The sequence below is a fragment of the Mobula birostris genome, chromosome 6 (assembly GCF_030028105.1).
Source record: "Mobula birostris isolate sMobBir1 chromosome 6, sMobBir1.hap1, whole genome shotgun sequence".
In the NCBI taxonomy this organism is placed as follows: domain Eukaryota; kingdom Metazoa; phylum Chordata; class Chondrichthyes; order Myliobatiformes; family Myliobatidae; genus Mobula; species Mobula birostris.
This window is the reverse complement of record NC_092375.1, coordinates 166939056-166959055: the sequence shown is the minus strand read 5'-3', so window position 1 is coordinate 166959055 and position 20000 is coordinate 166939056. Positions and strand designations below refer to the sequence as shown.

General features: G+C 39.0%; 2 protein-coding genes and 1 long non-coding RNA gene across 10 annotated transcripts in view; 2 read left to right on the top strand and 1 right to left on the bottom strand.

The window, feature by feature from the left end:
• The window catches only part of hoxd4a (homeobox D4a), a 169375-nt gene that overhangs the window by 37517 nt on the left and 111858 nt on the right, over nt 1-20000 (top strand). For 5 of the 8 annotated variants that reach the window (XM_072261809.1, XM_072261806.1, XM_072261807.1 and 2 more), the window contains one exon: nt 2195-3052. The exons of 2 other annotated variants lie outside the window; for them this stretch is intronic. In XM_072261809.1, coding sequence (XP_072117910.1) covers nt 2195-2940 — 746 coding nt within the window. In that variant the 3' untranslated portion in view covers nt 2941-3052. Of the gene's footprint in view, nt 1-1490; nt 1837-2194; nt 3053-20000 lie in introns of those variants that run through there. One more of the 8 variants, XM_072261801.1, reaches the window with a different exon arrangement.
• LOC140199552 (uncharacterized) lies at nt 3257-9277 on the bottom strand. The gene is made up of 3 exons (XR_011886441.1): nt 9083-9277; nt 4670-4804; nt 3257-3453 (listed from the first exon to the last, which is right to left on the bottom strand). It is a non-coding gene; the product is annotated as an uncharacterized lncRNA (long non-coding RNA).
• Nucleotides 8999-11463, top strand: LOC140199547 (homeobox protein Hox-D1-like). Its single transcript, XM_072261811.1, has 2 exons — nt 8999-9983; nt 10302-11463. Exons 1-2 carry the CDS (start codon nt 9407-9409, stop codon nt 10664-10666), a joined length of 942 nt encoding a protein of 313 aa, XP_072117912.1. The 5' UTR covers nt 8999-9406; the 3' UTR covers nt 10667-11463.

Sequence of the window (20000 nt, the reverse complement as noted above, 5' to 3'; positions counted from 1 at the left end):
CATCCCCCATGCAGCGGAAATAAAGTGCATGTCCCTGCTTTAAGTGGCAAATAAACGTTCACTTTCCAAGGGCGCACGAATTTGAATCCGTCGGCGCTTTGGGGAAGAAAACAATCTAACTCCCTTTTGTTGGGTATCATTACATCAGAAAGCAGCATATCATTTCAATTTTCTCTTAGTTTAATTTAATTAAGCCCCTTTAACTTTTTTCATTTATAACTTCTGTTGACAAGGTAGAGCTCGACATGTATGCAGTGCAGATTATAATGCACAACAAGCAGTTCCTTAGTGTCTTGTAACGCCAACACTGGAAAGGGGTCCTTCAGCCTAGTTTTCTTATTATACCACCCACACGGCAAAAAAAAAATCAAATGTTGTCTTTCTAGCAGAAAGGAATTAAGTCACCCACTCACTCCGCAACTTTCTGAAAGCCTGCGAAATCCATTGGCATTACTCGAATACAATGTAGCACTTCGAATTTTGAGCTCGAAACGTTCTGCGAATGTGAGTGGAAAAATATAACAAATATTGTGCTTCTTAATTTGCAATAATGTGTTACAGAATACGCAGCCCAAGGCTTTAAGTGGGAAATAATTTACAAATATTGTTATAAAATGTGGAAAGTTCGTAAATCGCGACAGCTGTGTTCAGATAGAATCCCCGAGATGTTACTTCGCAAAGATTTAAAAAATGGCTTGTGGGTGTTTATGAAAGCAACAAATAACATATGAACGAGGAGTCATTTGTAAACAGGGCGTGCTGCTCCATATGGGTGAATTGTATCGTACTTGTTGAGACTGTACAGACACCGAATAAATTGCACAATTAAAACAAATTCGAATGGCCCAAAGGGGGGAGAAGAAAGTAAAGTTGGAAATGTTTACCATGCTAGTTTATATTCATGCTAAAATCCAGAATGTGCCTGAAAGTAATTCCCTTATTTGGCTTTGCCAGCTTCAATTGTCCAGCGCACTGCTTTGACCACAGCTTGTGTTCATTCTTCTATGAGGAATAGTCTTGCGATGTTTGTCAGAGCGCCGAAGATTAATTGATTTGTCGTTCATTACTCCACTCCATGCATTTGTTAGCAGGACTCAAGACTCGAGTGTTCTTTTCTGCTCCATGATGCAGCCACCCACCAAGAGAAGAATATTTTGTAGCCGTATAGGTTCTACATTATGGAAGCGCTTCTTCTCTACCCTATTATATAATATGACCCGTAGAAGGCAGAGGAAATGTTACCTACACCTTTATATATTTTATTTCAGAATCACCGAGAAAGCCAGGCTTATTTTCCACCCTTGTCATTGGTTAAGGCAATCATGTGACGATAAAATCAGCCTCATCTCAACGTCGTGACCGTGTATTCAATAGACTTAGTTAATAATAGCACGGTCCCTTTAGCGTTTGCAATCAGTACATTTTATAAATACACATTTTCAAAGAAATTGTCAAATAAGCAATTTTCTACCGATTCCGCCCGAGCAGAAATGAGCAACGAATTTGAGCGTGAGGTTGGTTTTATCAATAGTGAGCCATCGCTTGCCGAGTGTCTGACATCCTTTCCTCCTGTAAGCGAGACATTTCAAAGTTCATCAATCAAGAACTCGACGCTTTCACATTCGACACTGATTCCTCCTCCTTTTGAGCAGAGCTTCTGCAGCTTGGACTCCGGTAACACACACCAAAATGGGAAAACCCACACTTCAAAAGGCATTGGTCGGGACACGTTAGGGGACAAACCTCTGGAATACCCGTGGATGAGAGAAAAGAAACACCTCAAGAAAAAAACAGTCCCTGCGCCAGGATCATTCTCATCTTGTTCTTCCAATGAAGGTCGGGTCAATAATATTTACTCTTATTTTTGAAAAGATTGCTACTCAGAGGTCGTAGTTTTCTTTTAAAAATGGTCAATTCTGAAGCAGAAACAGAGGTTTAATTGACTGAAAGTTGTCATACCTAGAAGATGCTCATCCCTTCCCCTAACAATATTCAAAAGGTAAAACTCTCCTGAGCTTGTGAGCGAGTGACTACTGGACTATATAGCAGATAAACAGTATCCTCTGTCTCTTGCCTTATCTAGGCCATAATTTAAGTGGAAATCTTCTATGTCACGGAGACGGCCATTTTATGTTGCTGGATTATTCGGTTGAAATTGTGATGATTTATCGAAACTTTTCTTTCTTTGTTACAGAAAATGAAGAGCTTAATGAGCCGGATAACGGGAGTCCTTTTGACAGCTCCAGGAGACTACGAACCACTTACACTAACAATCAGCTGTTGGAGCTTGAGAAGGAATTTCATTACAGCAGATATCTTTGTAGACCACGGAGGGTAGAAATCGCAGCTCTCCTCGATTTAACAGAAAGGCAAGTCAAAGTCTGGTTTCAGAACAGACGCATGAAACACAAGAGACAAACTCGATTCAAACAAAGTCAAAACGGCGATTCAAAGCGCCATTTTGCCAACAATGTTAATCAGAGTGGATTTTCCACGATAAGTTTTGAGACACCTGTAAACAAATCTTTGAATTCAATAGACAGTGAAAACAATTCAAAGCAAGATATTTGTGGTTTTACACATAAAGATGCATTGAGTGATATCGGCAGTGACCTGCTCAGTGTTGTTGGCACTTCCCTGATCTCCACTGATGGAGCCCAGAGCCTTACTTTTCCTCAGAGTTCAGATGAAACAGACTGCCTGCTACCTATGTTGAAGAACTGCTCGACTGGAACAAGCCCCAGCAGTCCGGAGAGTTTCAGTATTCCATCTCTGGAGGACTTAGACAAAATTACAATCGAACCCCGTCTAGATCTTATAGAAGAATTACCTCAAATGTCTTTGTTGGAAAACGAAGACACGCTAGTTATTCCCTCTAACGTGTTTGACTTTTTAAGTGATAGTTTTAGTTCCACTGATTTGCAGCAGCTCCAGTTTTAGTTCGAATTCCTGCTTATGCACAGGCAGACAGACAGACACACAGACAGACAGACAGACAGACAGACACACACACACACACACACACACACACACACACACACACACACACACACACAAATACACACTGCTGAGATACTTTAATAGCTGCTGTTTCCAATAACTACGAACTAATTGGAATGTCGTGTCATTTATTACAAGCCCCCTAGTTTAATACATAATCAACTATGGACTTTCAGCTCATACATGCCATGAATGAAAAAAATGAGTTCAAAACAAAACAAATGTAATGAAGTACAAGAAATCAAACTATTTTCAATATTTTATTTTGAATAATATAAATATTTCAAATACTGCAGATTTTCCAAAACGAATTACATGTTCTTAATTAACAAATTATATATTACTTTGTGTAAAAAGTATGCCAGCAAAAATAAAAGATTGTATTTGAATGTCTGTCCTGACACTGCTGATCACTCGATCTGCGTCAGTCCAAAATCCAAATCAGCGATATTCCTGGAAAATAAGAAATATTTCAAAAATCAACAACAAGTAAACAACAATAATAATATGTGTATTCTGGCTGAAACAAAACTCATTGCTTATGTTAGACATTTCATTCCTTAGAATAACTGGTTGTGATGGAAAACATTAATTATAAATTGTGTATCTTCTTTTCCCCAGACTTACTAATTTTAACGTTATTGTTTAAAGAAATCTGGTGTTAGAAATAACTATAAGACTGACTTATTTTTGGCCGCATTGTTCATCGCTATTCATAATTAAAAATTAAGGCTTCTTCTGACGTTTAAAGTCGAAAAAATGCTGGAAAGGTCCTGATCATCCGTAAGATGCAATTTATAATTGTCAAGATACTCTGTTATTACAGCATTGTTCCTAAAGAAAACTCTTGGCAATCCCAAGTGAATGATAAGCGAGGAAAGGCGCCATTTTGTTAGACGAACAATATTTAGCACTTGAATAGTCAAATATATAAAGAGATGGTAGAACAAAGACTCCACAAATAACTCGATTTCCAGTCTCCGAGTACGGTACCTCCAAAGAAATGTATGGCATTTGGAAATATAAACAAATCATGAATAAAGCTCCAACGCTGAATAAATGTGAAAACAAAGCAAAATTGTATTTCAACTGGCCATCACTTCTTTATGTTCTATAATTTTGGCCGGATTAGCTCGTTGCGAGTTTTGTGTATATTTCCAAATATCGTGCACTTATTCACCGAAAAAAATATTTTGGTAAAATCCCAATTATTACATCCAAAACATTTCCGTGTAACCGCTGATAAGATCGGCCCTGTAGAGTAATTGCCAAAACCTTGATCCAAAAATTCTTGTATTGTGAAAAACACGTCTCCAAGCCATATATCAATTGAATTTATCACTTCATGAAATTTACTGAGCATGCCATTGGCTGAAACTCGTGCAAAAAGAAATAAAATGCTTCACAGTCTAAGGCAGAAATTTACCAATTATTTCGAAGATGGAAATAACACGTGCTTTATAAAACGGTTACCTTATGCGGCCAGCATAACAAAGAATAACTGTATTTTGAAAAGACATGCAGCTTTTAAGTGCTTAACACGCCCACGCACATTTTTGTTAGTTACCAATGCTGACTGCCAGTATTGCGCTTTGAAGCGCCCACAATGGATATTTGTAATGGCCAATAAATATTTATTTTTCAAAAACCCTTTAATGCCTTACTTTACCGGAGAAAACGCTGTTCTGTGACAGTCCAAAAATAGGGGTCTGTTTCCGTTACACAAGGCAGCGTCGTGCTTTTTTATCGTTGTAAGGGCTGGAGAATGGTCGTACATCGTTTCACATTTCAGCATCAACAGTCACTATATAGTAACAAAGATTTTAAAAAAATAAGTTTGTTATTAATGTGAAAACCGAAAATCTACGTTAATTTAATTACTTGCTTATTTGGCACCGTTAGAAACTATACATTAGAATGAGTTATTAATCCTCTGCAAATAATCTCTAATTTCACTTTTGATTATAGCAAAGATGGTAAACACTTTTCATTTAACTGTAATGTGTTTCCATCTGCATTAATGCTGATGAAATTAGCAATAAATTCACTTAATTATTCTCCAACTCAAAATGCTGTGCTTTCGTTCCACATTGTTAAGGTCATCCTGCCCAGCTCGTTCACAGTAAAAAGTGACTCTTCGATCGGCCTAATTTATGAAGGTTTTACTATATAAGTTAGTCGCAAACAATAAATGTTCCCCCCCCCCAAAAAATATTAAATTCCCTCTGAACAAAAAGGCATGACATTGTTTACTGTTCTTGGTAACAAACAGCAGCTCTCCAGGAACCTCAGAGCAAACGGTCATGTGACAGCAAAATCGGTCGTCATATTTCATGTTTATATTGACAACAGGCTGGTATATTTACAACCACTATTTCCGTTTATTTTACAAACATGAAGGCTGTAAAAGCGCAATTGTAAATGAAAAGGAAGGCTAATTTTGGAATTTGAAACAACGTATTAGCAAATAAGGAGTTGGGCTGAAAGACTTGCAGCTAACTCTGGATGCATGGCTGTCAGTGGGGCATTGTTAAGAGTTCATCAATCATGAAATCTGCACTTTTCCCTCGACAGCAGTTCCTCCTACTTTAAAGCAAGCCAAGGCCAGCTGGGATCCCTCCAGCAACCGCTGCCAAAGCGGACAAATGCGAAAACGAATAACACAGCAGTCTAATCACACCACAGACGAAACCTTCTGTACGGCCAGCCTTCGACAAATCTGGATCCCTCGTTACTGCTCGTTAAAGAGGGTAAAACGTTTCAAGGACATCAAAAATTCTGGCATGGATGCGAAAGCTATGTGTGCTTAAATTATTTTCATGTATGACTGCTTTTGTGGTATTGGGTCATTTGCATTAACCTTTTAAAAAGTGGCACTATTACTTCTGGGTTCAAGGAATCCCTAAAGTATAAAACATACTATACTTTATTTACAACCTTCCGTTTCCCCTTGTCGATTCATAATACAGTTAATGAGAAACTAATATAATTGCTATTTCTGTCGGAGTGGTACAGTGACTGAAAGAGAAAAGTTTTATTTTTGGTGTTCAATGAAGAATCCGACTTAGGACAGGACAGCCAGCTTCAAACGGCACAAAAATAAAAGCAAAACTATTTCACGGACAATGTTGGGTTTCCTGACAAACTGAAGAACGCGAAGCAACCGCGATCCAAACGCTTATTTTTTTAAAATTACCCTTTCAGCTCCAGATGTCGGACGCTTGCGTACCAACTCCACCCCCCCACTACATCGCATGCCCACCCCCATCCTATCTCCGCCCCATATGGTTACAGCGTTAAGATGGAAGCTAACCTCATACACTTCCATGTTTTTATTGGAAAGCGTGGGAAAAAATGCTGACATAGTTATTTTGTCATACATGCCCCTAACCAAATGAGTAATGCGTACTTGGAGAACTTTTATCTCCAAATCGTTGGCCAAGTATTGAAAAGCCACATCCTCTGCGTCAGCAGCTAAGCTGTCTAGCATCGAGTGAATCAATATGCTTAAGTGCCGTGAATACGAAAAAGGGCGCCATGCTTTAAATCCACATAAACACTTTGAGTTGGGATTCGTCCAACACAATATATTAGTGTGAACATAATCTGTAATGAAATAAGCGTGCACTCAGCTTCTGATTTGTCACTCAATACCATCTCCAGTCACTTTCACCTAATACTGCCCCAAAAAAATGATTTGCTTTCAGATTTATTGCAACTACTAGCGAGAGAGATTCTAGAAGCGAGGTTGACAGGTTTTCAAACAAAAGTTCCCAGTTTGTAGAAGTAACCAAATACGTGGGGGCTATTATGGCCCATTCATGATAAAATAATGGAATTGCCTTTAAGTTAAACAAATATTCATGGGGCTGACTGCTTGTTCGAATAATCAATCAAAACTGTTATGCAGACTTGCGCGCAGTGGTCCAAAGAAAGCAACGTCACAAAACTTCCAATATTATTTGGATATGGAACACATACATTTTCAAAGAATTTTTGGAAATCGGAGCTTACTTTTCGTATTTGGGCGCACACTTAATAAAATATAATTGTCATCGGTAAAGTAAATGACTGGGAAATGTATCACTTTCAATGCTACATTAACTGCTTCAAAGTAACAGTGGATGTATCTTTGAATGTTAAACATACAGGCAGACGCGTGCTACAGGCATTTGCTGTGGATTCCTATTCTTCACAATGGCTCAGGAAATGTCCACAATCGCAATTGAAAGAACAGTCTAAATATATCGAAAGGATTGTGTTTGCAGCCAATCTGAGAAACAACAAAATTGATATTGTGCTTTTTAATGTGTCATTAAAATAAGAAACAGCATGTTAATTTAATTACTATATTTTAACTATGATCATGCTTGAAGAGTATTTCTTTGGCGACTTGGGACCTGCTGAATGGGACGTGAAAGGCGCTGTATAAATGCAAATCTTTAGTATGTTGTTATTTTTTTAAAAAAAGTTTCGAATGCTGTGTATATCCTTCACACACAAAAAAAGCAAAAGTATATTAGCAGACAAATGTGAAGTGAATGGGAATGCGCATTTGCTGAATTGTGTATGCAGGAATTTAGTCATTTGCAAATCCCGTGGTAACTGTATGCATTCAAAGACCTCAAACTCACTTCCTTCTGAATTATGCATAACAGTTTTTTTAAATCTGGCCACAACATGGACGGGAAGAGCTTTTCCACGCCGAGCCTTTTACTCAAACCGCAGAATAGCAACATAAGCCTTCATCAAGATCCCATCGCGTAAGACACGAATACAAAATAAAAGGGTGGAAAAGCTCAAGTTGTCGACTTTAAAAAATAAGAGAGAAGCATTAGAATTCACTTGAGGATTGGGCGGATTGACAGACATAAAAACACAAATATAGAGACAAGCAGACATACGATGCCGTGGACATTGATTTTAAATTCATCATACCTCACACTGGTCATATACGTACAGCTTTTTTATACTATTGAAGAAATTTGCTTCAAATGGCTGTAGTTCTGTGCTAAACTGGCTAAAGCAAGTGTCAACAAGCTAGTTAAATGATTTTATAATGCATACTGCCGCTGGCGATGCTATCTGCACTGTACACGCCTTGCTAGAGGATGTTTTGACAGGCGAACAGCGTCCACTCAGCTTCTACCACGGAAATACGCCAGGGCAGGGCGAATTGAAATATTAATTTGAATTAAAATATTAATTATTAATTTAATTAAAACATTAATTTGCGGCATCGATTTCACCTAACAAATTTAATCACTCCATTATAGTTAGGTTTTTTTTTAGTTTAATATCTTTTCATCGTAAATGAAATGATATGCTTAAATTATATTTCTTACGGCATGCCTCATACCTTATATATAGCAGGGTGGGTAGAAGAACTCAGGAATAGTTACTGCTAGATCTGGTCAGTCAAATACACAAACCTGTGACAGCAAAGGAACGTTCTGACTTCTATTTCAGTACTTATTTTACATAATTATACTTTAATTAAAGGATTTATTGCACTTTCCATACAACTTAATGTCATTAATAATGATTGACACATTTCCGATTGTAAAGGCAAGGACTGTTCTATTCTGTTATACCGCTGACCAAGTTAGTTTATACGTTTATTTTATTGTTTAAATAATGTAGAGCAGGCCCCAATGTTAATATTAGGAAATTCGCGATTCGCAGGATTATCAAATGTAATTTGATAGTTTATTTTAAACAATACGGTCTTTTAAATAATCTCAACAGAGCTGACTATGACGTTGCCTAGGCAATGCTGTGAAGAAATAGTACCTACCAGAGAGTAGGCTCTAAATTATAATAAAAATAGCATTTCCTTGAGATGAGCTGTAGACTGCACACCGAGTTGGAGAACGAAACCTTGCCTGTATTCCTGAAGCTACTTAAACGGCCTTCAGGCAGATTCTGTCATTGCTGATTTGTTTGCAATGTAACTATAGTAACTCATTTCGTGACTCTGCCAGGAGTGTACCGCTGGCTGACACCGACGGGGTACGCGCCACCACCACACTCTCATTACTCTGCAGGGCACAAGCGACCCCGGGTAACAACAAGGTCCTACCTCTCAAAGGGCTTTCGGAGAATCGACCGCCGCATGGACTTGGCCGGCGGACGTCCCTGCGTGCCGTCTTCATGATGTGATCCTCATAGAAGATGAGTGGATTGAGGAGTCCACTCCTTTCGATAATAAGCGACGACCTCCGACCGCCATGGAATAGCTCTGCTTGCGCTTGCGTTGATTGGTGGACTACGATCACGTGATTTCCCTGCTCAATATTAGGAATATTTACTTCCTCTGCTTTGCAAAGTGAAGGATCTGCCATGGTGATCGGGGATAGACAGTAGCGCCCAACATTCCATTCTCCTCTAGCCCAGCATTGGAAGAATGAACTCTTATTTAGAATATATTCCCAGTGCAGATATTCTGACGTTTTCTCCAAAGTTCTGTCGCAGTAATTCTCCTTCTGTCTCGTTGAAGCAGTACACCGGAGAAGGTCGGTACATAGCACTTGGACCGGAAGGTGATCCATCTCCCAGCCGTCATCACTTTAATCACCTTCATCAGGCCGTACCGGCTAGCTTCGAACTTTCCTGCAACTCCTCTCCAACTGCAGACATTAACCTTTTACCTCCGAGTCATCACGGCTGTGACTTTGCTTATGCAGCTAACCAGCAGCTGGATGACACTGGGGGACTTATCCCATACACCACCTCTGTTTACTCGGGAGGCACATCTTATCCGATCAGTACGCGCCAGCACGAGTACAGTGTCTTTGGTGAGCAGGAGCAGGAGCAATACCAAAGCTATGGCAATGAGTTCGCAAACTTTTACTCCGGGCAATATCAGAGTCTATCCCCTTCTCAGAGCATCTACCAGAGTCCAGAGTCTCCCACAATGGAAAAGATCCTCACTGCAAATACCTTCGAATGGATGAAAGTGAAGAGAAATCCCCCCAAAACAGGTCAGTGTAAAGCCCTGTGGGTGACCTCTTCGCCTATGAATCTGCGGTCGCGCGGGTGTCTTCTGTTAGGTATGTCCGAAACAATAATTATGTTAACCCTTAAAACGAGACAGTAATCAGCAAGGGTGAGGTAGATTCTTTTTGCTTTCCATATTCATATCGCTGGAGTAATTTTATCTGAGCATGAGAAAAGTGAACCAAATCGTTCTAAATACAAATTACACGGGGAAAATGCCAATGCTGAAATGTACTTGCTAACTAACTTGTCTGTGCTTTCCACGAAATGCTATACATAACCATACTGTATGTCCTTTGTAGCCAAAGCAACCGAGTACGGGGTCGTCAGCTCTCCAAACACAGCTCGTACAAATTTCACCACCAAACAACTGACGGAACTGGAGAAGGAATTTCATTTCAATAAATACTTAACTCGAACCAGGCGCGTGGAAATAGCTAACGCCTTACAACTCAGTGAAACCCAGGTGAAGATTTGGTTCCAGAACAGAAGAATGAAGCAAAAGAAGAGAGAGAGAGAAGGCCTCCTGGCCAGTCTAACCTGTTTAGGCAGCAGTGACGACTTACCGTTCATAGAAACTTCTGAGAAATTGGACTCTACCTCGCCGTTCCCCTCGTCACCAACAAAGGGCACGTCAGATTCTCTGAAACTTGCTGAATTGAAATAACTTGCTCTGGAGAGAGAAAAAAAATCAGAACAGTTCTCAAACCACATAATTTACACAAAAATACCTGCCACAATATATTCGAATCACTTAGAACACGACAATAATTTTCACATTTATTATATAGCCAGAAAGTGAAGCCTTTTTATATGTTGGTTTGAGATATATTTAAATGACGTAGCTATTGAACTGGGTATTATGAAGTTTAGTCAATATCTTCACTTTGACCTGCAATGTGTATTCACAAATGTACCATTCAAAGTTAAAAGCAAACGTGAAACCACATGCATGACTCAACTGGTGATGGTAAACCTTCTGAACACGTTTGCACAAGCTGTCAGTCAGATGTTGTAAGCTCTGACCATGAATAGGCTGCCTCAGTGTTACAGGTTTATTTCTCTATATACTGCCTTGTGAGATTGTTACTTTGTGTGGAGTAAATTGTTTACATGTATGGTATTTTTATTGATTTATGTGTGATGACAATGAGAATGTACCGTAGCATGTTTGACACAGGTCCTCAATTGGTGGAATTTGCACAATTTATGCCTCAGGTTGAAAGGTTGCAGTTGCTGCTATGTAACTTTGTGCCTATCTACAATTCTTTTACTAATAATAGTAAATATGATACTTGGATACTCTACCTCCATTATATACTACTGTAAGTTAAAGAAAATGTGATCACGTTGTATTCTGCTTTATTATATGAATTGACTTAAAACCCTATAATTTTTAATCTGTGTCAGGAAATAATTTCTCAGCTTTCGTATTGTTATTGTACAACTAATGTCCAAGGTTGAGAACGTAAACACAAATTTGGAATAAAATATATTAGATTATTTACTTACTGTTCCAATTATTTTATTCTTTTTCTCTCCAATTGCAGTACTTAATTAGGCCAAATGTATTCGAAAAGACATTTGAAATTTAACTCAAGGAAGAAAATCTTCCTTGGCAGTTCAATGCAAATTTGAAACACAATGTACAGCTCCAGTGAGCTTAAGGCCTTGCCAACTAAATTAACAAAGAGGACTGCAGTCTGCAACATATAATTGAAGTGTGGATGGCTTCCATAAAGTGAAATCAAGGTATTACTTTAACTTTCATTGTTATTGATATTTTAATATTTATTTAGGCAATATTTATTTAAAGGACATTGGACCCTTGTTTTCTCTCCAAAGGCAGGAAAAAGAAGCAAGCTTTTGCATTATTAACAAGTTATAATGAATCCACTTGGATGGAACATCTTAGCTCAGCACATTTCTCTGCATTGATCAATACACTTAGAAAAGTGAAACATTCATTTCACTTCCTGAGCAATTGAAGAAAAGGTGTTCATTTTTGTAGCATGTGCTTGAACGTTTTGATGGTGAGGTCAATGGGCCTTGCCGAAATCCCTCAGTTATAGACAGGTTCCTCATCCTTGGTACTCGTCAGAAAAACAAGTTCATTGGCAGCGGAGACATAAATTACTTGGACAAAAAAGAAATCATTTCACAATTGTAAAAAGGCGTGTTATAAAATGGAACGGTTTTGCTGCTGAATATCAAACGGCAGTTGTATAATTTGTTAAAATTACGCTATCAATTTTAATTGTATCTTTTTCATGATTATTCGCAGACAGCTGTATTTGAATTACCACTTACGTTGGCAGCTTGCTGTGGATAATGCTGCATCAATGTTTAATATACAGCTGTATCTATATTTAAAGCACAACCATTTAATTAGACAATTGAATCTGCGTTTAAATCGTCACTGGTTGGTTATACAGGTGATGATGGGGATGATGACAATAATTTCGGGCAATGATCATCGACATGCTTGACGTAACTTGAAATTGAGCGTGTAGCTAGAGCATCAAAGGAAAATAAGTTGAGATAAGTAAAAGAACTTGTTTTTATACAACACTTTTCTTTCAACCTCATACAGCCGGCAGTGAAGTGCTTTTGAAATATATGAACCTTGACAAAGCATTTACACATCCACACATGTCAATGTCATTTAAGGTTAAGCTTGTGATTATCAGTACGTCCTTGGATAAGTCCAACATCCTTTTTTTAGGTTCAATTTCAACGTGTATTTAAAAATGTGTTTTTTCCCCGCAACGACGAGGAAAATTAGTCAATTTTAAACACTAATTGCTTACATCGCGATACTCTGTTACTAACAATATGCACAATGCGTCCAACATCTTTTCTTTAGACTCAATTTCAAAGCGTATTTAAACATGTGGGCTTTTTTTCTAACTGATGAAGACAATTGGTCATTTTTCAACATCAATTGCTTACATCGCAGTATTCCGTTAGGTTTTGTTTGCTGTTCTGTGTTTCTGTGTAATTCAAACAAGTTGCATATTCTAGAACTACACAGGTTTCTAATAAAACCAGCAAAAGAGGACTCAACCAATATGCCAATATTTTACATCCAAATGTTTCGACCATTTGGTCCTACCAACTCAGTGTTAATTACAGTTCCACTGAAATAATACACATCAGGCCCCAAGAAGCGGCATTTCAAAGACTGGCTGAAGTCGTAAATTTTACGATGACCTCCTTGGGAATCAACTCGGAAATCTTTGATATGAAATCCACATTCCTTTGATGATGACTCGTAGGGGACGGTCGTTGTATTTTCTATGCCCAGGGAAATGGTTCGTCTAAAAGATAATTGCATATAATATTTATTTTGCTTTTCGGAAAAACGTATGTTACACACAGACCGGGATAGTGGTTTTACAATTTGGTGGTTTTTGGGAGTATAAGTAAGTGATGCTCCGTTACGCCTCGGGAGATGGCATATCCTGGTGCGATTGCATGTTATAAACTAGCAGGTCTTTTGTCTTGTCCCTTGCTGTTAGGCGCCTATTGTTCGCTTTTATCTTATCGTACCTCTGATCCCAGTCGTGATTACTCCCCAAAGCTCCTGAAGACGTGGGGGATGCTCGGCATTTTATTAGCACAATGCGAAAATTGTTCGTTACTGTGACTGTATTGTAAAGGGCCACAATACTCGTTTGCACTTGTTTGATATCCCGTTTTACTTCTGCTCACAGCGGAAGAACTATTCAATATTTACTCTGCCTGAAAGGGGTTGTGAAAGGGTGAACCATAGCAGGCATCCCACCGACCCCACCCCCAGAACCAGGTTCACTGAAAGTTCATGAAAAAAAATTAACCAGATCGATCTTTACTCTTCAAGGCTTCCTATTGTGATCATTATTTCTCAGTCTTTTTAAAGTCAAAAATAACCTGTACGAAACATATGATTATCTTTATTTAATGAGGTTTTTGTTTGCTTTTAATGCTTAAGGTAAATCAGTAAATTAAGGCGACGTGTTCATCTTGTCTTTAAATAGACTCATGGGTCAAAGTTCACTGTGGCACTGCATAAATGAATATTTAACCTTATTTTCGGGCTGACGCACAATTAATATGCCGCCAATTCATTGCGTTGGTGGAAGGGCGTATCACAGGACTGTTCGCTAATTTCGATTAATTTTGAGGTTTGTAGTCCATCATAAAATATTTATCTAAATTGCTGTATATTGAAAGGTTAATCAGATAATACTAAAGTTTGTTACAATTAACTAATATCACATGGAGTGCATATTTCAGTCAGCGCTGGAGGGATTCCAATGTTTCTGCGAAATTTACTGCTAACAAAAATAATGCAATAAAGGAGCCCTCTGGCAAAGAAAGATTTGTCGCAGTGAAATATTGGATAGCCTCAGTCTATGGCAGTCATTCTCCGTTTTGATTTGAGTTAATCAGTGTGCCCGAATATAAACATGGTCCGCACATTCAAGGGCCCATCTTTTGTCGTTTTTGCCACCTGGTGCAGGCGATTACTAACAAACGCGTCTCCTTATCCTCCTCCTCTTCGGCATTTCCGAGGGAATCTTTCTCATCGCAATCTTGCCAGTCCATTCTCCGGTCATTCGGGTCCTTGTGTGGCATCATCTGTTGAGATGGAACATCAGATATCGTGTATCCTGACTTCTCAACTGTCAAGGAGCAAACATGAGCAAAGATTTATCGCTACTTGTTCCAGATTCGATCTGTGCACGTGGCCCTTAACATGGTTGATGGGCCAAATGGCGCAGTTCAGCTCTTATGTGTAATGCTCTTTTCTACACAATGGAGAATAAACACCTTACAGAGTACCTGTGCCAGCACTCTGAACTCTATATCGTCAACTGCAAACACTGTGCCCGCAAGATTCAGGATAAATGCCAAAGACTGGCATAGCCCCTCGCGTCCTTGCCGACCATTAAGTATCCATCCATCCTAATTGGATTTCCCACATTGACCCTTTGCCTTCTATGCTATGTCAGCTCAAACGCTTGTCGAAATACTCCTTAAATATTGAGAGACTCTCTGTTCCGAATAGCTCCCCCACCCTTTTCCCCGCAGGCTCGCCCTCCTGACGGTCTGCTTTAGATTTTAATGCTCGCGGGGTGAAAGAGAATTTTCATGCAGTTCCATTTCAATCTGCTGCCCTGACATTAAATCCTCTGGTTTTAAGGATAAAGGGAAAAGGCTCCTCCTTATCTACCCTCGTAATTTGGTATAACGCGGTTATTTTCCCCTCAGCTTCCTAAATTCTATGTGAAACAAGGCCAGTCTATTCATGCTGGAATGCTTCAGCCGAAACAAATATATTGAAGAATACACTACACCTTTCACTTAGGCACTTCCGGACTGTCCACTGAATTTAACAATTTCCCGTGAATCCTGTCCGATTGTTCTCTACTTAACAAAGATTAGTAATAATTCTACTTCATAACCATCATTTGTTTCTTTTATCCTTTCACACTGACTCGTTCCTTTTTTATTTTAAGGTATTCTGCCTTGGACACGTATCTTTCTTCATTTTTTCAATGTTGCCTCTCTTTGCATCTGTACTTGTTTACAAGCCGTTACAGTTCTGATATTTCCCAGTTCTGATGAAAAAACATAAACCTAGAAAAATAGGTGTACTTCTCCTTCCAAGATACTGACTGACCGCTGAGCATTTGGGGTATTTTTGTTTTACTTTTATGAACACGCCAGTGTGTTTCTCAGAATGAAACCATTGGCTTGTGAGTATTTGATATCAACTTCGCCCGGGAACGAGCAGCAGAAGGTCCTCATTGGGTGCATAGTGTTTTAACATATAAATTATCCGCGTGACAACTGCTGGCCAATAACGCTCAGCGCTCGCTTGTATTGATGTTTATTGGAATATAATACTTTTTTGGGCAGTCCTTCAATACAATTTACCTCATTGTTTTCCTTTATGATTTATTGCACATAATACTAGTACAGAGACTGCAGGAAATTCAATGTTTTGACAGTTATTACATTATTTTTGCTCGTCGTCATCTTACATTTTAAATATTTTGAGGATGTAAAACTTCATGCAATGCTTGGATACTAGATAACATGTATGAATTAGAATTATGCGATTTTAACCAAATATAAACCATTACAAAATGTATAGGCAAGGAGATCATTGATTTGGAAAAGTGAGTTAAGAATGGCCATTCCCTTTAGCACGACGAGGATTTACAGAGGCGAAGTGTGCGTATTTTGTTGAACGTGACCCGTTCATCCTTTAGTTATGTGCTCAGGTATAGGAATCTGAATCAGGTTTATTATGAATAACATATCACGAAAGTTGTTGTTTTGCGGTAGCAGTATCTTGCAATACATAGCATTTACTATAAGTTACAATACAAATATATTAAAAATAGTGCAAAGAGAGGGCAACACTGTAAGGTAGTGTTCCTGGGTTAAGAAATCCACCGTTAAGAAATCTGATGACACTTAATGGTCGTAAAGAAAACATCGATCGTACTGAGGTTTAAGCCACATTACTAAGCGAAGAACACATTATTCTCCTTCTCTAAGATGCTTTCTAATTTAAAAAAAACACGGCCAATAATTGGGGCCGATTATGGAAATCAGTGAGGAAGTCTTCAAGCTTCAGTTGTTTTGGTCACCTTATAATAACTCAAAAAGAAGATTTGCTTTTAAGATTTAGCTAAATTTGAGAGGAGAATCAGATAAAGTAACAATGAATATTTCTGTCTTTGAGTCGCAATTTTGTTTAGATTCCTGGAAGGCTGACCTAACGAATGCTCCCGCTTATGCCCTCATTTCTCCCGCTTATATTTGACTTGATTAGAAAAGTATTAATTGCAGATTAAATAACATATTTCAAATGATAGGTAATATAACGCTGATACTTTAAAATAATTTTAGTATCCTAAAAATGTTGGAAGATGATTGAAACTTAAAGCGGTGGAACTGTTACATTCCATGTAACTGTGTTCAATATGCTTGCAAACGCCCATTCTTTCTATTCCAAATGTTCCATCAGAAACTTACATCTCAGAAATTCATTAGTATAAATCACTAGATTGGATCGAAAATTGAAAAATCAAGCTTGAAATAGAAAATGAATGGGGGGAAAATCACTGCATGTTTTCTGCACACCGCAGAATATTAGAAGACCTCTTGTGCACCAATCAACTTTTTTTGTGATCCCGGCGCGTGTAGGTATGTACATCAGGTACCGACGAAAGCCGCAGAAAAATAGTACAGTACAATGGAAATGCCGCAGAAATGGCGGCTCGTCTAATAGTGAATCCTAGAGCACTATTAATAAAATTCTGCCTTCAATAAGTTTCATATTTTCTTGAGCAATTTGTCTCTTTGGGGAATCGGAAACAGCGCCGTTATTCGGAGAAAACAGGAAAGTGAACCAGACCTATTGTATTTGCCACTTGATAGTAGGGCTTAAATTACCCATCTTCCTTTCCCTTTTGGGGGAAGATGGCTTGATAGTTGAATAACGACATTTCCCTAGAATAGCGCGCCAATCTACAAATAAACGGTACATCAGAATATACTCTTATGTAACTAGACACCTTTAAAAATTGGCCCATAAATTATCTTGAATTATATAGTCTGTCATTAAAGAGTTGTTATATTAAACAAGATCAAACAATGCCGGAATAGCCTACATTTGGTGAGAATGCTGTCGAGTTTTCGTTTCTAAGGCACGTTTAATATTTAAAAGTTAAATAGATTGAATGTATTAACTGCCGATTCATATTTCAGTTATAGTCTATTCAATGAGACACAACGCTTTGGGTGAAAAAGGACTGCTTGGCGTACTTGGATAGGGTATGACTTACCGCCGCTAACACTGGTTGAAATTCAGTGCTGACAGAAGAAATGAATTTGTCAGTGTCAGTGCCCTAAGTGAGATTGGGCAGCCTCAATCTAGTAACTAGCTAACGTGGGCCTGCGGCACCAAACTCTCCAGTTCGGTACTAATTGACAGCTTCTCTCAGAGAAACCACATAGCTGGTGGTAAATTTGTAAACAAATCACGTCACTACAACGCCGCATGTTGTTCGGGCCAAATAGATCCGAGCTTTGTAGACGACCTGGAAGTGCTCGATGATGACGCCGGACGCCAGAAGTGGAATCAATTTAGTACCTCATCTGAAAGATCCGATTTATATCCGCAATTCTTAATAGCAGTAAGAAATGTAATTTTCCCCAGCTTACGTTTCGCCTATTGCTGATTCAAATACGCACTTTAATACATTGTCCATCATATAAAAATATTCCAGTTCTAAACTGTGCATTAAACGCATTTTACCATTAAATGTGTTAGCGTCTTTTCGAATGTTTCAGTAGTTCCAGCTTCTAATAGATTGAAGATTTACATTCCTAACTACATTTACACGTTGTTTTCTCAACGAACCAAAAGCTTAATGAAAGTAATTTCCAAATACACGAAATATAAAGCAGTTCGTGTAAATCATAGAATTACATATAAAATATGCTGGTTACTGTCACCTCTGAAATGTAATTATTTTTGGTTTATATGGCCTAATCTTAAAATGGATCCTTTACACCCCCACCCCCCACCGACACCCGGAACGTGTAGTCATGGGTGGATCGCCACAATTCTGACTGGTTCTGTTTAATACTATCTAATGCGTTGAGTTTAAATACTTGGAGTTTCGAAATGATAATAACTTTAACAAATTATAACTAATCATTATTTACTCGTCATAAAATTAGTATGGCACAAGGCCACTCGGCGCCGTCTCTAAGAGAACAATTATCGAGCCCCCCCACCTCCACCCACGCCCATTCCCCATAGACTTGCAAATTCTCCTCCACCTTATACCTCTTGGAGGCCAAAATGTAAACATGCCAGACTTTCAGGTAGTGGATTCCTGATTTCAACCCTACGCTGTGTATTTTCTCATATCAGTTCTCTTCCCCTTTAGTTCATATGTATTGTCATTAGACCAACGGGACCTCTACCAACAGGAAAAGCCTCCCTCTATTCACTGTGCAGACCCTTCATCTTTCTCTGTGCTTCTGGGTGGACTCCAAGCCAGGCTGAAACATAGAACATAGAATAGTACAGTACAGTACAGGCCTTTCGGCCCACAATGTTGTGCCGACCCTCAAACCCTGCCTCCCATATAAGTCCCCACCTTAAATTCCTCCATATACCTGTCTAGTAGTCTCTTAAACTTCACTAGTGTACCTGCCTCCACCACTGACTCAGGCAGTGCATTCCACACACCAACCACTCTCTGAGTAAAAAACCTTCCTCTAATATCCCCCTTGAACTTCCCACCCCTTACCTTAAAGCCATGTCCTCTTGAATTGAGCAGTGGTGCCCTGGAGAAAAGGCGCTGGCTATCCACTCGATCTATTCCTCTTATTATCTTGTACACCTCCATCATGTCTCCTCTCATTCTCCTTCTCTCCAAAGAGTAAAGCTCTAGCTCCCTTAATCTCTGATCATAATCCATACTCTCTAAACCAGCCAGCATTCTGGTAAATCTCCTCTGTACCCTTTCCAATGTTTCCACATCCTTCCTATAGTGAGGCGACCAGAACTGGCCACAGTACTCCATGTGCGGCCTAACCAGAGTTTTATAGAGCTGCATCATTACATCGTGACTCTAAAACTCTATCCCTCGATTTATGAAAGCTAACACCCCATAAGCTTTCTTAACTACACTATCCACCTGTGAGGCAACTTTTAGGGATCTGTGGACATATACCCCCAGATCCCTCTGCTCCTCCACACTACCAAGTATCCTGCCATTTACTTTGTACTCTGCCTTGGAGTTTGTCCTTCCAAAGTGTACCACCTCACACTTCTCCGGGTTGAACTCCATCTGCCACTTCTCAGCCCACTTCTGCATCCTATCAATGTCTCTCTGCAATCTTTGACAATCCTCTGCACTATCTACAACACCACCAACCTTTGTGTCATCTGCAAACTTGCCAACCCACCCTTCTACCCCCAC